Below are 16644 nucleotides of genomic sequence, written 5' to 3'. Positions count from 1 at the left end.
AAAGGGAGATTTTCACTGAAACTCCACACAACAGTTAAAAAATGAAATAAAACAAAAACTACACACACTGGACTACAAGATGCATGTCCATCAACTAAAACAATATTGAGTGGTTTTAAAAAATGTCTAACAATCAGAGTAAAGCAAGGCTCACACTCTCAATAACTTTACATGAAAAGCACTTACGTTAAAAAAAAAATCAGACCTTTTGCAATTTATTTTATTCAAAGAATATTTAGATAGCAGCAGTTTTATTAGGTAATGAAAACTAATTGGGAAATTATTCATCTTCTAGTCTCCCCACTGGAGCGTAAAAGACATATAACAAATGTTATTCATGATTCGACACAACCTACTCTGTCTGATTCATCTCCTCCTTTCTAAGGGGCACTTCAGAGGAAATAAAGGTTACTCTTTCCCATTTATATTTTTTAATTGACTGCTGGTATTTTCTTGTGGTCAGAGGGATAGGAAAGAACACTCAAAATAGCCTATTAAGAAAAACAAGCTACAATCAGACCACGCTCTACACTCCTGTCAGGCAGGATCAGAGTGCCCCTACTTCCTTGTTAAAAGATAGAAGCATAAATGAAGGAATATCTTCACTACAGATTGATTATTCCGCAACCCTTATCCACATCTTCACTCAGCAATTTGAATTTTAATGAAAGTAAATGGAATAATTAGCATTTCAAAGCGTGTTTGATACAGTGCATTTTTAAAGGGAGACTTTTATGTATATTCTATACACAAAAGGGAAAAAAGCATTTGCGAGTGGGCAGAGAAAGGAGAGGCACACTGGTAAGGTCTTCATTAGAATAACTTAAACAATTGCTTGAACTAACTGAATAATTACAGATGTGAATCATAGGGCTATTAGTGATTTTTCCTCACCTTTATTTTATATGGTACTTCTGAACAACCAACTGTTTTATCAGTCTTTAGAAGTGAATCATAAAAAGTTTTCTCCTCCTCCTCCTTTGTTTAAAGGGAGCCCATTAAATGTTGCTACTGTGTGCCCAATGTTTGAAATTCAGGAGGCAGCATTTAACATTTCATATTAAATTTACTGGGACAAAATCTTGTCCCAGTTAATGCCAATGAGGAGCCCACCAGTTCTCAAGAAAATAAAAAGCCAACTGAAATGTAATGATAGATGGCCAATACGAGTCATATTACCCAATCCCTTATTCCTAGATAATTCTGCAAAAAAAACCCAACAACCCACATTTGCCTTGGAATATGACTTGTGGCTTTCCATAAAACTATGTTATGTATTTGGGATGGCAGAGACTTGGAATTAGCTACATACAAAGGCACTAGGGCAAGTGGAAGCGATTCCATATGAGCAGATTTTGCTTCTTGTGCCACACTGAATTTGATCTAAAATATCAATCTCGAGCTCTTTGGAGTTCTGTGTGGACACAGAACCCCGTGTGTGGCACTTTGAGTCCTTGCTACAAAATACAATTATCTCAGGTCAAAACAGCCCGAATGATATTTGCAAAGAGGCCCCAAAGGCATGCTGGAATTGTTAAAAGGAATAAAAGCAACACGAGAAAACAAGGTGCTCTACCCTGGTATAATGGCTGACCAGCCAAAGTAGCCCTTTTAGTTGTCTAACTAAAATAGGGCACATGTGGGGGGGGGGGGCGCTTTGTTTCCAGGATTCAATCGCACCATTTCTTCTAGAGGTGTTTTAAAAAGAGGTGCGCAAAACAACAAGCAAAAAAAGGTCAAAGGGTGTACACTATGCAAAGTCAAGACACAGTCAGTGTGCAGTTTACTGATCATATTTGGATAGCTTTGAAATGCATATTGAGGTTTGCACAGATGTTCCTTTAGCCTCCTTCTTCATTCACAGAAGCCATTCTCCACCCTAAGCAATGAGACGTGGATTCAGAAAACAATCAAATCTGATGGTCAATTTTGAAAATACCTATTACCTGTGGCTGATGGCTTCTTGTTGTTTTCATATATTTTGTTTAATGTTTAATGAATGTTTACTAATATTTTAGATATTAATTTTTAATTTGTAAATGATGTGACTTAAAAACACACACAGCCTTTCCCCCCTATTTCTTTACAACCACCTTGAGAACTCTGGCTTGAGAGGGGGGTTGCAATTTTGAAAAATAAGTAAAACCAAATGCATGCTTTGCAGGAGCACATGAGATAAAAACTACAGTCGTGCCTTGGATCCCGAATGCCTTGCGAGTCAAACGTTTTGGCTCCTGAATGCCGCAAACCCAGAAGTGAGTGTTCCGGTTTGCAAACCTTCCAATTGGCTGCAGGAGCTTCCTGCAGCCAATCAGAAACCGTGCCTTGGTTTCCTAATGTTTTGGAAGTCGAACGAACTTCTAGAACGGATTCCGTTTGACTTCCGAGGTACCACTGCACTGCAAATCCTACACCTTCTGCATTATCCTACTTGTTCTTCTACAATGACAACTTCCACATCCTCAAAAGAAGTACATTTCAGATTGTGGAAGTTGCTACAGCAGATGTCTCAGTTCACACATTACATCTTGATGCCCATAGATACTTCCAGTGAGTAAATGAGGGGCTGAAAGATCTTAAAATATAAGGCTGGCAAAGCTCTTCACCAGATAGGAGCGTCTTCTGTCAATTTGGTTGTCAGTCTTTTGAGCTTCTGCACATTTAAAAAGAAATGAGTTGGAAAAATGAAAATGAGAAATAGCTACATGGTCAGTAGAATTCTTTTGTTTACCAGCTGGCTTGTTACGAAGTTTCAAAAGCACAGCGTATATGTATATATTGTTAGGTGGACTGCAACAAAGGGACAGCTTGACCAATTTGTAGAAGCACAGATTAACCAGTGCTTGGATCCACTGCTGTCCAATTTATTTCTGACCAGCTGAGAGAACTAAACTTCACAACAAAAAGCAGAGTTTGGAGGAAAAAAGAAAGAAAGTGAACTAATTTTAAAAAAGACTATGAAAGCTAAAATGGAAAGACGACATACCCCAATGATTGCGTTCAGTTCTGCCATGGTCACTTGTTTGGCACGTTCCACAGCCTGCACCACTTGTTGCTGGTGCTATAAATGAAGATCAGAAACAGAATAAAATTATTTGCTTTCTAGTGAATTAAGCACAGAATTTCCTTCTCTCCTTTAAAAATAAGCTTTTAAAAAACCCCTCTTTTAGATTGCATGCAGGCCTGAAATAATATGTGCCTTACAGAGCAAGAATTCTGGGTGGATTTGTAAGATAGCTCGAGGTGAGGGTTTATTTTATCCAGACCAAGTAATTAACTGGAATTCAGCTTTCATCTCTCTGCCCAGAGAGAACTCTCTGTTCCAAATGGGCAACAGCAGCATACCAATCTATGACTTAAGAGGACAGTGCTGTCCTCAACTGCAAGAGTCGTTCTCTAGGAATAAGACAGCAAAATGTAGTGAACAAAGTGATGCATTTGAAAAGCAAGGCACCCACCCACTAGCCATGCTATTTCCTTGTCAGAAAAGAAAAACGTTAGTTCTAATTCTCTCTGACTTGTGCACTTGACTGCTTACTTTGATATAAATATATCCCTTAACTTGCTTCAGCTTTAAATTTATTTATTCCAATAAAGGGGTTAATCCAGACTTGAAGCAATTAAATGAGAGAGAGAGAAAGAGAGGATAGGGAAAGAGAGGAGGAGAGCAAGAGAGTAAGCTGAAACACCCTGGCCTTTCATCCGTATGTAAACAAGGCAAAGACAAGCTTGCTAATTTAGGATTACAAGTCTGGAGACAGAAGACACAGGCGTTGGCACATTTTAAAGAAGCTTCGCTATAGGGAAAAATACATGTTGAATCTTTGTTCATATTTCAATCAAAATGCGAAAGCCTTTGGCTGTTTCGATCACCAGAGCCATGATTAAGGCTAAGGCTGAGATTCTAAACATGCTTACACCAGGGGAAAAAGCCATCATGAAACTCTCAGATAAATGTCTGAGGCTTAAACTGAGGTGGGCTGGCTTACCTGCGCTATATCATCACACAGCTTTAACTATCATGAGCCTCCAAGAAGTCAAAAATGGGTAGTTTGGGGTGAGGGTGCTGAAATGTTTTTGGGTTTTTTTTAAGATATCTCTGGCCCCTCCCAAAGAACCATAATTCTCAGCTGCCTTTAGCTTAGAGCCATGGTAGTTTCAATGCAATTTGTTTCATAAAGATCAGGTAGACTGAACATATTGTTAAAGTCTCAACGCTGTTCAGCTCAGCAGGTGTGAAATTTCCTTGCCCTCTAGAAAAGCAGAGTGGTGCACAAAATGGAATCAAAAATGTTCTAGACTGGAGCGCCACAAAGTTTTTCCGTTTAGGGGAAACGACACTCCAATAAGTAAGATGGCGCTCTAAGGAAAGACAAAGGGCAGGATACTCTAACTGTAGGAACACTGGGCAATGAATTGCCAAATAGGCTGTTGGTGAATTGATGCAAGAATCAAGATTTTCCTTACTCTAGACCAGAGGTTTTCAACCGTTTTGAGTCCACGGTTCCCTTGACCAACTACATTCTTTCTGTGGCTCGCCTGCGGGGAAACGCACTCCCAAGTCTCAGGAGCTCAGTTATGTCATCCCTTCCCTGCCAAGCTGGCAGCCGCTCCCCCCTTTTCGGACACCTTCCCTTGTGGAGGGTTCCCTCAGCCTCCTCTCCTCTCCCCTTGGGCTCCCTCACTCGCTTGCTTGCTTACTCTGAAGCCACCTCAGCTCCTGGCAGCCAGCACCCCCTGACTGACCCAGAGGCACCATTCGCCTGGAGAGCTTGTAGCCAGGCCCACTGCAGCAAATAGCTGCACAAACCTCTGGAGACAGAGACGTGGGAGGACATCAGAGGAGGAAGGGAAGGAAGGAAGGAGGGATGGAGGCTGGTACTGCCCGTGGCATCCCTGACCACCATTCAAGGCACCCCAGCTGAAAACCACAGCTCTAGACGTAATGATGGAGGACACCAGCATCATACTGCCACCACCAAAGAAGTATAAACATACTCAAAACTCCCACACACAGGGCTGTCCTGTTGCTTCTGGGCACGGAGAGAATTCTTACTAGGTTTGCTGAGCATTCAGCTGCTTTAAAAGAAAAGGGGAAACCAACCACAAACATGAAGAGCTTTGTGCAATGAGTGCAAAACAGGAAAACAGAGGGCTGCAAAAATCCAAATCAGCAGTAGTTTTAAAGCTGGACCTGGTGACTGGCACCAGTTTGCTGGCAATGCTTCTTGTGTGCTGCTGTTTGCAGGTGCTATGAGAAAAAACTGCTCCTTTTCCCTTATGGGGTACCCAAGAGCCCATATAGAGTCCTTTTGTAGGTTGTAGGAGATAATAACAGAGACCAACCAGAGAATATTGAGAAGCAAAGCAGCTAGTAAGCCTGATCTTTATTAAAGCTGTGCCAAAAGGGTGCTCCTCCTCACACACAGGAGGGGGGGAGGGACCCAGAACAAAGGTGTGCCCACACTTATATAGACATTTTAAATTGCCCATCCTCAAACTCCAGACCACCCCCAGAAACATCATGTATACATCACAGAAGGGGTGTAGCCCATGACCACCCCCCAGATACATCACACCTACATCACAGAAAAGGTGGTCTACAACAGAAATCTGAGTGCGTTGTTTATCTCCTGTCCGCCATTTACCTGAATGCATTATCTGGGTTTGGGCCACTCTTTTGTTATTATAACTATTTAATTCCTGAATCCAGATCACAGGCTCACCCTATTCACACCTTAAATGTGCCGTTAAGGTAGGATTTGTGAGCACAGAGACAATGGGGAGCTGGAAAATAAGAGGGCAAGAAATCCAACAAGTGAAAATCTATAGGTATCTGGGAATCTTATTCCAGAGCAATTTAGGGTGGGCAAATCATCGCACAAATGCCATAAAACAGGCAAAGTGTACCTCATCAGCAGTTGCCCGTTTTTATTATCAGAAAGGTAATCAATTTATTCCTGCGGCCAATCAGATATTTCAAACAAAAGTGCAATCCCAGATATTCTATGGAATCCCGCTATGGGTCCAAGCATATAACAGTGATTTAAAAAAGATTCACTCCAGCTTTCTGAGACGTATTCTTGGACTCCCAGCTGTGATCAAATATGAAACAATGTGTGCAGAAATAGGCATACACACAATGGAATATTGGGCATGGTCCACCTCAATAAAGTACTGGTTACGCTGCCATTTTCGCTGCCCTCCATCAAGTCTGCTCGCTGATTTGCTCAAAGACTCCTATAAATCAAGATGGTATCAGTACCTCGAAAAAAAGATTGAATCTCTAGGCATCGAGCTGGAGCCCCTGTACAATTCTAATGAGCAATACATTTTCCATAACATCCTAACTAGACTAAAGGATGTCGAGAGACAAAATATTATGGCAGCTGTAAACAAAATTTGCTCCCCCATATTCTATGATTTAAATATCCTAGACAGCAGAGCCAATTACGTCACTAAATTAATAATCCCAGCCCAACGTAGGGCTTTTATGCTGGCCCGTTTGAATGTTTTTCCCTCAGCATTTGTCAGGGGAAGATATCAAAACATTCCTAGAAACAAGAGATTCTGCAGATGTTCTATGAATGTCCCGGACACTGTAGAGCATATTCTCTTTCATTGCCCATTGTACAGTATCCCACGTCAACGCGTGCTGTCCCCTCTTTTGGGTGGTCTGGAACCCCAGCAAGGTGAATGTGTGGGATTCTGCCTATCCGACGTCGACCAAAGGGTAACGGCGGGGGTAGCCGAGTTTTTGGCAGCAGTCCTCCAAGGAGCAGGTTAACAACGAAAACCACTGATTTTATATGTATATATATATATATATGTATGTAGCCAACTGCTGCCTTTTATATATATTTCAAAGCTTTTATATGTTATTTCCTCTTTTATGGTTTTATTTGCACAATGCCTAATAAAGGTTTGATAAGTAAGCTTTCCCATTTCCTTAGACCTTGCAGAGAAATATTTGAGGTCATTTTGGGAGAGAGAAAATGGTTTCAGGACTTTTCTGTGGGTTTCAGACATGTGGTTTACATATTTGCATGTGTTTGGTACATTTATGAACATCTATTTTATATATACAAGACATTAAACTTCTTCTAACACAGGACTTGGCTACTGCCTCCCCTTGTTCTCTGTTTTGTTCCTTTCCCGCCCCGCCCCCCCCGCCTCTCGCAGCCACTTGGCTTACTCTATTCCCTAAGGTGAAGGTGGATTAGCAGGAGAAGCAGAGGGGCTGGTCACTGTCTCCTCCCTTCCCTCCTCAAGTCACTCATAAACCAGCTGAGTCCCGTGAGCGGCAGCTGCTAAGTTTGGTTCCAACAACTTGATGATGATGATGATGATGATGATGGTCCAAGTGGTGACCTGGGGCATCTAAGAATACGGTGGTGCCTCAAAAGGAGAATGCTGGTGGGCTGGGAATGGTCAAAAGTAACCCTCCTCCTCTTCTTCTGTTCTTCCATCTTTTAGCCTTCCTTCATTTCATAATTTATTCCTGCTCCCTTCCTTTCTCATCAGTTCGCCTCTTCACATTCCCCATCCCTTTCTAATCCTGGAATCCTTCTTCTCCCCTCTGCCATTTTCTTCTTCGTTCTTTTCTTTCTTCACAACTATTAGAATTCTTCCCCACGTCCTTCTTAGACCCTGATCATTCCCCACCCCAATCCTCTTCCCCACTCAACTACTTTCCCCCCAGGTATGCAGTGGGGCCTTAATTTCTTTCTTCACTGAGTTTCATCTTTTCCAACTTTGCCTTTTTACCTGAATGAACTATAATGGAACCCACTGCTGGCACCCAAGATCACAAAGGCTGTATGTGGAGCATCTAAACCAACTTCTGGGGAAGGTAGACCAGGATTATCAGGGCCTGATTACCTATGCCTGATCTTACTCACACTCACCAGGGGACCAAGGGTTTCACAGAGGATAGGGAATGAACCCCGCCTTCTCCCCAGTCCAAAATGTTGGTTAAACCTGGGATTGGCTTTGACTTTTCACTTTCCTCCCTGCTCCCAACTCCAGGCTCCGAGCTGCAAACGAAGGGCACTCAGAAAGCTGCCTAAAGTCATTGGCACCATCTAACTCACTACTGCCTACCGTGGTGGTGGCAGCAGCTCTCCAGGGTGATCTATGTGTGTGCTCATGCGCGCCTTCAGCTATTTGAGTGCATGCCCTGTGAGTACTTAACTGGCATAATAGAATCAACAAAACAGAAGGAGGCGACAAACACAACAGGGATCACTTGCCGGGATGAACATGAAAGACCAAAATTGCTCCTCAAGTACAAATTCAAATACGTGTGGTTGTGGACTTTTCCAGTCTAATTTGAAATGGTGGTGGAAATGGATTAACAGCTAAGTAATTATCAAATGTGGACAAGCCGGAGGGGGTGCGGAGGGAATAGAATCAGAAGTGTAGAAGAGCAGAAAAAAATCAATAGGATACTGTTATCCCTGGATACAAAATCTGTGGGTCATATTGGAGTACCGCTATGTCAAAGGAAGCACACAGTCCCAGTCTTGCAGGAAACAAGTTTATTCACAGAATCACTATTGGTAGAATTCATGCCAAAAAAAGCAATACAGTATTAGGGACATATTATGCTACCTGACCAAAATTCTGATGGTGATCTGTGAGGAGGCATCAGGAAGGTGGAAGAAGGTAGAAACTATAATAATGAATGCCATAAATATATAAGGGTAAAATGTAATTTCGGGCCTTACAGAACTAGACAAATTTCCCTGATGTAGTTATTTATAAGTCTACAAGGAAAGGGGCGACTGTTGATTTAATCACCAGTGGTGCCAAGGAACTGATTCAAGACAAACAATGTTGAGCTACTTAGAAACAGTGACCATAACATTGAAAATGAAATATGTTTAAGTGGAAAATTACTCCAACCCCTCCCCCCACAAAAAATAAACCCCAAATATGTTTTTCCAGCATCACATTTTGCAAAAGAGTGAAAAGGGAAGTTGAAGAATGAAGCTAGAGGGTTAAATACCTTCAACAAGCATGAAGCCTAATTTTCAAAACATACACATACATTTGTAATAGAGGCTTAAATACAGCGTCTATCACAGACTGTATGTGAGTCAAGGAGGCTACAAAACGCAAGACATGTAACTTTAAGAAATGGAAGTTTTGTCCCTAAGAACAAAGAGCATAAACTCGGATAAATCAAACCCAAATTCACCAGAAGGCAAGACAGGAAGTCTGAAAAGCAAAATAATTAATAAGAAGGTGTGTGTCCAAGGAACACCAAAACAGACAAAGATGCTGAAAGAAGTATTTGCATCAATCTCTGCTTGGAAGATCTTGTTGAGAAAGCAACTTGCTGCTGGTGGTTTCTTTATAGCAGTTTGCAGCTGACAAATAAAGGCCACAACCAATGAAGTTTGGATTTGATCAGCTTAAAAGTTGCTAATATGGAAGTCCACAGACAAACCTGATACCTTCCAGTTATTGCTGGACTGCACCTCCCATCATCCCTGACCACTGGCCGTGCTAGAGTTCAAAATATCTGGAGGTCACCAGGCAAGGAAGGTTCTTGATTGAACACAAACCAGAAGGATGCCACCACTTCACCAAAGGTGCCTCCTGTGAAGGCCCCCAGATGCTTTCGATTCCTTGTTGTAAGTGCTATGGCAGGATTACACATGAATGAGCTCAAGAGAATACATTTTTAAAACTTCCTTCTTAATAAAATCTCTCACACACACACGACTAAAGTTTCTGAAGCCAGCTAATACCTTTAAATGCAGACTAACATAAGAGTATGGCAATTCACTCCATCATTCAGAATGAAGTACAGAGTGAAGGTTCTGTCTGGTTATACAAAAACGACAACTGAAGTATTTTTTTTTGGGGGGGGATACAATATATTAGTCTAATATGATCATGCTCATCAGTAATCAGTGCATCAAACAATAGGAAGCTCCATGTGACGCCATTATCAACACCATCCAATTTGTTTTTTGCTAATGTAGGTCAGGCCTATTTTCTTTCCCAACATCTAAGAAGAGCCGCGAAGCCTTTAAAAATCCTCTTTTCAAATCATTTCCATTTGCTATTCTGCCCAGAAAGCATAAGAAAGGAATGGAGTGCTTCAATATTAAACATTTACTCCAAGGCATTAATACATGTTTCTGCGCACACTCCTTCCTAGTAAAAAAAAAAAAAGAGAGAAAGGGGAGGGGGCATCCAGATATTCTTTTGCTGTTAAATGTATCTTTATTTCACTTAATCCTCTTTAGGATGGGCACAGAGTCTGAATTTGCAAACGCTCTGGAGATAACATTTACTTTTAAAAGATTTAGAAAAGTAGGTTTAACCAAAAAAAATAAAGTCAGTGCCACCCCACAGAGCACTAGCAGAGCATTAAAAACTCTCTTAGTAGTACACACTAACTGAAAAGAGATTTAAGAACTGGAGGATTTTCTTTATATTGATGGGAATTGGGGAGGAGGGGTGGGTGGGAAGAGCAGGTCTTAACTACAGTAAGAGGCTTTTTAGCCATTATAAAGGACTGGACAAAGAAACCAAAGACATTGTATTCAAAATTCTGGGTGGAAGCCAGAGTTTTCTTGAAGCAACTCCTTACTCTACTGCTACATAAAATACCCACGGCTTCTTCCATGGTGTAATGTACTATCACAGCACCATTTCCTTGGAGGGAAACACATTCACACACAAGTTCAGTGGAGGAAAAACAACTTGCTTTTGAATGTCTCAAGATAGCAAGTTCTAAATAGATTCAGGCAAATACTACAAGCTCGAGTAATTCAGGTTGGGTAGTAAAAGAGAGAGCATAGTTAATACTGGTGCAGATGACCAGCGGGGGATAGCGGAGGCAATTTCTGTATGAGTGTGTAGAACAGGCATCATAAATAAAATTTGTGTAGATATTACTTCCTAGAATCCACTTTGTTAACCCAAGTTTACTGGGAATATATTTCATTCTATTGCATTATAGCAGGAGTGGCCAGTGTGGAGTCCAGCTTCCATCAGTCCAGCCAACCTGAACAATGGCAAGAAATAATGGATGTTGTAGTCTAACAACAACTGAAGGGCACCACATTAGTGACATAGGCTTTGGAACAGGATGGGTTCTGTAACTGGCTATGCACCATCTGAAAATCCTAAACTGGAAGAAGGGTAGTATACAGTTGTTTTTAGTGCACATTAGGGTTGCCATATTTCAAAGAGTAGAATTGCTTTTCTTAAAGAAACCCACCCAAATTGTTGAGCTTTTTTTAAGCTTTTGGAGCTGTTTCCACGCCTTTTACCATTGCGTTGCCATACATCCAGGTTTCCCCCGACATTTTGCTGATTCGGCAAAATTCCCCCAATGCCATTTTTACACCCGAAAACCAGAATTTTCATGACGTATGGCAAACCTAATACACATAAATAGCCCATTGTTCAGATCATTCTTTTGAGAAATCTCTAGTATATCTTACTAATGGTTCAGTAAGAAATTGCTGAATCGCCCATTTTCTTTACCATAAAATCGTAGAGTTGGAAGGGATCCAAAAGTCATCTAGTCCAACCCCCTGAAATGCAGGAATCTCAGCTAAAGCATCCATGGCATATAGCCATCCAACCTCTGCTTAAACGCCTTCAATGAAGGAGAGTCCACAACCTCCAGTGTCAAACAGCTCTTGCAGAAAAACTTTCTGACAGTATTTTAATTGAAATCTCCTTTCTTGTAACTTGAAGCCACTGGTTCAGGTCCTACCCTCCAGAGCAGGAGAAAACAAGCTTATTCCCTCTCCTTTAGATATTTGAAGATGGCTATAATATTTCCTCCCAGTCTCCGCTTTTCCAGGCTAAACATACCCAAATCCTTCACGCCCTCCTAGGGTCTAGTTTCTGACGCTTGATCATCTTGGATGCCCTCCTCTGCACGCCTTCCAGCTTGTCAACATCCTTCTTAAATTGTGATGCCCAGAACTGGACCCAGTATTCCATGTGTGGCATGACCAAGGCAGAATAGAGTGGTACTCTTACTTCCCTTTATCTGGACACTATACTTCTGCTGATGCAGCCTAGAATAGCATTAGCTATTTTTTTGCTGCTGCATCCCACTGTTGACTCATGTTAAGCTTGTGGCCCACCAAGACCCCTAGATCCTTTTCACATGTACTGCTAGTAAGCCAGGTGTCCCTCACCCTATATTTGTACATCTGGTTCTTCCTGCCTAAGTGCAGAACCTCACATTTGTCCCTATTGAAATTCATTTTGTTAGCTTGGCCCCAGTTCTCCAATCTGTTAATGTCATTTTGAATTCTGATTCTGTCTTCTACAGCATTAGTAACCCCTCCCAGTTTGGTGTCATCTGCAAATCTGATGAGCATCCCTTCAATTCCTTCATCCAAGTCATTTATAAACTGGGCCCAGGACAGAATCCTGCAGCACCCCACTTGTCACTTTTCCCCAGGATGACGAGGAACCATTAATGAGTACTCTTTGGGTTCTGTCAGTCAACCAGCTACAAAGCCACATAAGTTACCTTGCTCAACCCACATTTTACCAGCTTCCTTGCAAGAATATAATGGAGGACTTTGTCAAAAGCCTTACTGAAATCAAGATACACTATTTCCACAGCATTCCCCTGATCCACCAAGCTTGTACTCCATCAAAAAAGAAAGAAATTAGCGTCATCTGACATAACTTATTTTTTAAAAACCTATGCTGAGTCTTAGTAATCACAGCATCCTTTTCTAAGAGCTCACAGACTTACCATTGAATTGTCTGTTCTAGGACCTATTATATGTGCTGCAAGCTAAACAAGTAGTTTTACCCTATTTGCATCATAGGTCAACTAATTGCAATAACATTACCATTAGGACACAATTTTCAGAAAATATTTTTCTACTGAGATTATTGATGAAAAGAAAAATCACTGGTGCAGAATCACTGTGGAACAGAATTGTGCACATAGGGAGTGCAACATGAAACAGAGACCTTCTGGCATCAACAAATTAATGTGCAAGTCAAATACTAGCCTTTGCTCATCAGTGCTTATGATGCTCATTCACCTCTATGAGTGTCTCAAAGACAATAATGATGGCCATTTCCCAGACAGAAGATGCTAGTCCCATGGAAATTGACAGTAAGTCACATTCGAAGGTTACGGTTGGCAAAGGAACACAGCACAAATGTTCTGAATGCAAAGTCTCCAGGATTTCCATATGCCTCAAAAAAAGCAGCAGCATGCATTTCCTTTATCAGGAGGGAAATGGATAGTTCACGTATCATATTGTTCTTCTATTGATAAGAAAACATGAGCAGAGGTGGAAAATAAAGGCAAAAAGAAAGTGGGGAAAAACAGGAAGACTGAGGGTCCTCCCAGATAAATCAGTTTGCAGAGTACTAATGTACAATGTACTAATGTATGGAGTAACAAATGTAAATTTGTTGTTCCTCATGGTAGAACTTCTATAAAGTGGATATCACATTTTTGAAGCACTCAAACAGTGATTAGTGACTGGGAAACTTACTCCTCACCCCCAGAGCTGCATGGTTACTGCTAGAGTTGCATTTTAATAGCTGAACAAGATTCACTAACGTCTACTGAAGAATGCCTGCAACACCTCAAATGTGGAGCAATACCAATCTCCCCGCACCAAGTCCTTGGGTCATCTTGTAAAAATGTTTTTCCATCTTCTAAAACTCAGCACTTTTTAAAATTTAAAGTCAAAATGTGTAGAATAGCATGGTCACCCTCCTCCTGATCGAGGAAAGCAATAGAGCAAAGTTATATTGCTCCATCTATCATATGCCAATGGAGTACCATGCCATTAGCACTGGACAATGCTAGAATGAGCATACATTATGAGGAGACTTAGTTCATTTGTCTAAGCCTTTGGGAAACATACTCAGAAAATAAAATGGGTCAACCACTAAACTAAAGAACTAAGTCTTTCAGTATTGGGGCCATTTCACACGTTGCACAAGAAGCAAGCAATGAGTTATTATGTCACAGCTTCCTGCAAACACACAATTGCTTTTTTCATACATTTTAGCTGCAAAGTTATAACTACTTAAGTAATCTTCCGCCTGTCCGTTGAGGACTTTTTGGGTCATTCTTTGTCTAGCTCCTCCCCTTTGACCTTACCGCCTTGCGTGACCCTGCTTGGAGTACGAGACTCCTGACAGCTTCACTCACAAGGGTCATAGGAACATGTCAGCCCACTCACCACGGCAAGGTGATGATCCAGCGAGTGCAGATATAATCAACACAGTGGCCTGCATGTTGTGGCCAGGGATAGTGGGAATAGGAGTCCAATAACAACTGGAAGATCATCTCAGAAGAGGCTCTTGCCACAATACTGACAGATGGGTTAGGTAGGGAAAAGAGAACAAGACTTGCATGAAAATACCCAGAATGCTTTGTAGCAGAGCAGGAATTAGGCAACCCACATCCTAACCCAACCCCTGGCATCTGTCAAGGGCTGGCATGGGCACTGCCCCCAGACCCACTGCCACCCTGGACCTGCCGCTGCTTTTCTCCACTGTTGCCCACCCAACTACTGGCCCGCTCAGAAGAGATGAAGATGAGAGTGGTGGTAGTCCTGAGGAAAACGAGCAACGGTTGCTACAATCTGCTTGCTGACCAGTTCTCTCCTTGACAAGCGAGCCCCAGCAGTGAAGAGCAAAGGCCTCATGGGGGCCGGGGGTGGCATAGAGAGTGTCTAGTTTAAGCCCCACCCCAAACCTGCCCCCATTCCCTCTATGGCTACACCACTCCCACAACTCACTCCCATGTGAGAAGCTGGGGTTTTACTTCTGAACCAGGGACGTTTTTTGCCTCATGATATCCTAGGGCAGGCACAGGCAAACTCGGCCCTCCAGACGTTTTGGGACTCCCATCATCCCTAGCTAGCAGGACCAGTGGTCAGGGATGATGGGAGTTGTAGTCCGAAAACATCTGGAGGGCCGAGTTTGCCCATGCCTGCCCTAGGGCTCTAAATCGTGTGGGGATCGTACACAATTGCTGCGTAAGTCCAGCCCCAATGCAAAGGAGTGCAGGAGCAGTAACGTTAATGCAATAGAAAGAAAGAATGGGGCCAGAGAGACACCCTGCTCTGACACTCACACCACCATGATTACACCGGGGGAAGAATGCCTAAACAGGGTTAAACTGGGTTTCTTTATGTGGCTGCCATTTTCAGAGACATTACATCTAGTCTGACCCTACGCTGCATAAATATACAAACTGATTATCCCACTTAATAGCCATGATTACTAGAAATATGCAATACACCATATTAAGTATTATAAGGAAGCAAGAGTTTCCACGGTCTTTAGCTGGTTTGCTGCTGAGATCATTTATACGGCAAGGTCAGAATGTTCTTAGGCATGCTGATTAAAGTGCCCTGCGTATAGTTCAGACAATGGTGGCACACCACAATGATAATCTTAGTAAGAAATCTCTGGTGACTTAGACGATGATCTCTTCCATCGAACCATGTTAGCGCACGCCATTGATTTCTTACGAAGTTAACAAGCAATCAGAGGAGTTAACCTAGCACGATTATCAGGCTCTAACACTGCCATCAGTGCATGCAGCCACTGCATTTTGTTCATTTTCCCCACAGGCACAATAAATAAATGACTGGTGACATTCTCCAGCCTTCCCTTTTCTTTCTTTTTTACATATGCGCATAAAAGGAAGGATACAGACTGGAGCATTTACAAGCCTTCAATGCCTTCACATGGCTGAAAGAAAAGACAACTTCTTTAGGTGTTTCTGTTTTACACTGAGAAGTAAAGTGGCACAGGATATGAAAAAGCAGCGCTTACTTGTTGCTTCTGAGAGAACACCAGGATCTATGGTGCATCCTGTTCACAGATACTGTTACTATATGATTATAGGCAGTTGCAACAATCGTTCCCTAGGCAAAGGTCAGAAATCAGGTAGATTGTTGCAGGTACTCAAAGACTACACCAAATCTACCATCTTTTGCCAAGGTTCAGATCTGTACAGCACCGTTATGCTAACCCCCCCCCCAAAAAAAAGCTTAACAAAAGAAAACAAGCGGGGATGTAGATTGGTTCGGACCACAGAGAGGGAGTGCCATGCTCTTTCCAGTTGGTTCCTAGTTTTGACTCTTCTGCTTATCAACATCATCTCCTACAATGAGCATTGATGTATGTGCTATATTTCCGGATTCTGATATTTGTGTTCCAGTCAGGGTGTACTACTCTCTTTGCTACATGGTCTCAGAGTATAAAGTAATACCACAACTAGATACAAGTTGTAGAGTCTAATGCAGGCTTCCTCAACCTCGGCCTTCCAGATGTTTTGAGACTACAATTCCCATCATCCCTGACCACTGGTCCTGCTAGCTAGGGATCGTGGGAGTTGTAGGCCAAAAACATCTGGAAGACCGAGGTTGAGGAAGCCTGCTCTAATGGATTTATTTCTCAATAAAATGGAAAAAATTTGATGAATTATTCTTCTACAACTCAAGATGACTGATCACCGTAGCTAGAGTCAGAAAGGATTCATTCCCCTGGGTTATATTGGCTAGTGACTAGGTTGCCTTTTTCACCAGCTCTTAGTGGGTCTTATTCACAGAAGTCACAAGGGAGCTTTACATTCACTAAAAACGAGATGTGTGGCAGCTT

The 16644-nt window shown here is 42.0% G+C and overlaps 1 protein-coding gene across 6 annotated transcripts in view; it reads right to left on the bottom strand.

Annotated features, from left to right (window-relative positions):
• Positions 1-16644, bottom strand: part of LOC308597686 (transducin-like enhancer protein 4) — a 135465-nt gene that overhangs the window by 70740 nt on the left and 48081 nt on the right. For 4 of the 6 annotated variants that reach the window (XR_014013105.1, XR_014013106.1, XR_014013109.1 and 1 more), the window contains one exon: positions 2987-3061. The exons of the other annotated variants lie outside the window; for them this stretch is intronic. Coding sequence is in view for 1 of the 4 variants with exons in the window: in XM_081213668.1 (XP_081069794.1) it covers positions 2987-3061 (75 nt within the window). In the remaining 3 variants the exon portion in view is untranslated. The remainder of the gene's footprint in view (positions 1-2986; positions 3062-16644) is intronic. 6 annotated transcript variants of the gene reach the window in all.

The sequence above is a fragment of the Podarcis bocagei genome (assembly GCF_964188305.1).
Source record: "Podarcis bocagei genome assembly, chromosome: 11".
Lineage (NCBI taxonomy): Eukaryota > Metazoa > Chordata > Lepidosauria > Squamata > Lacertidae > Podarcis > Podarcis bocagei.
Note: the sequence above shows the minus strand (reverse complement) of the source record. Positions and strands in the feature narration are given on the sequence as shown.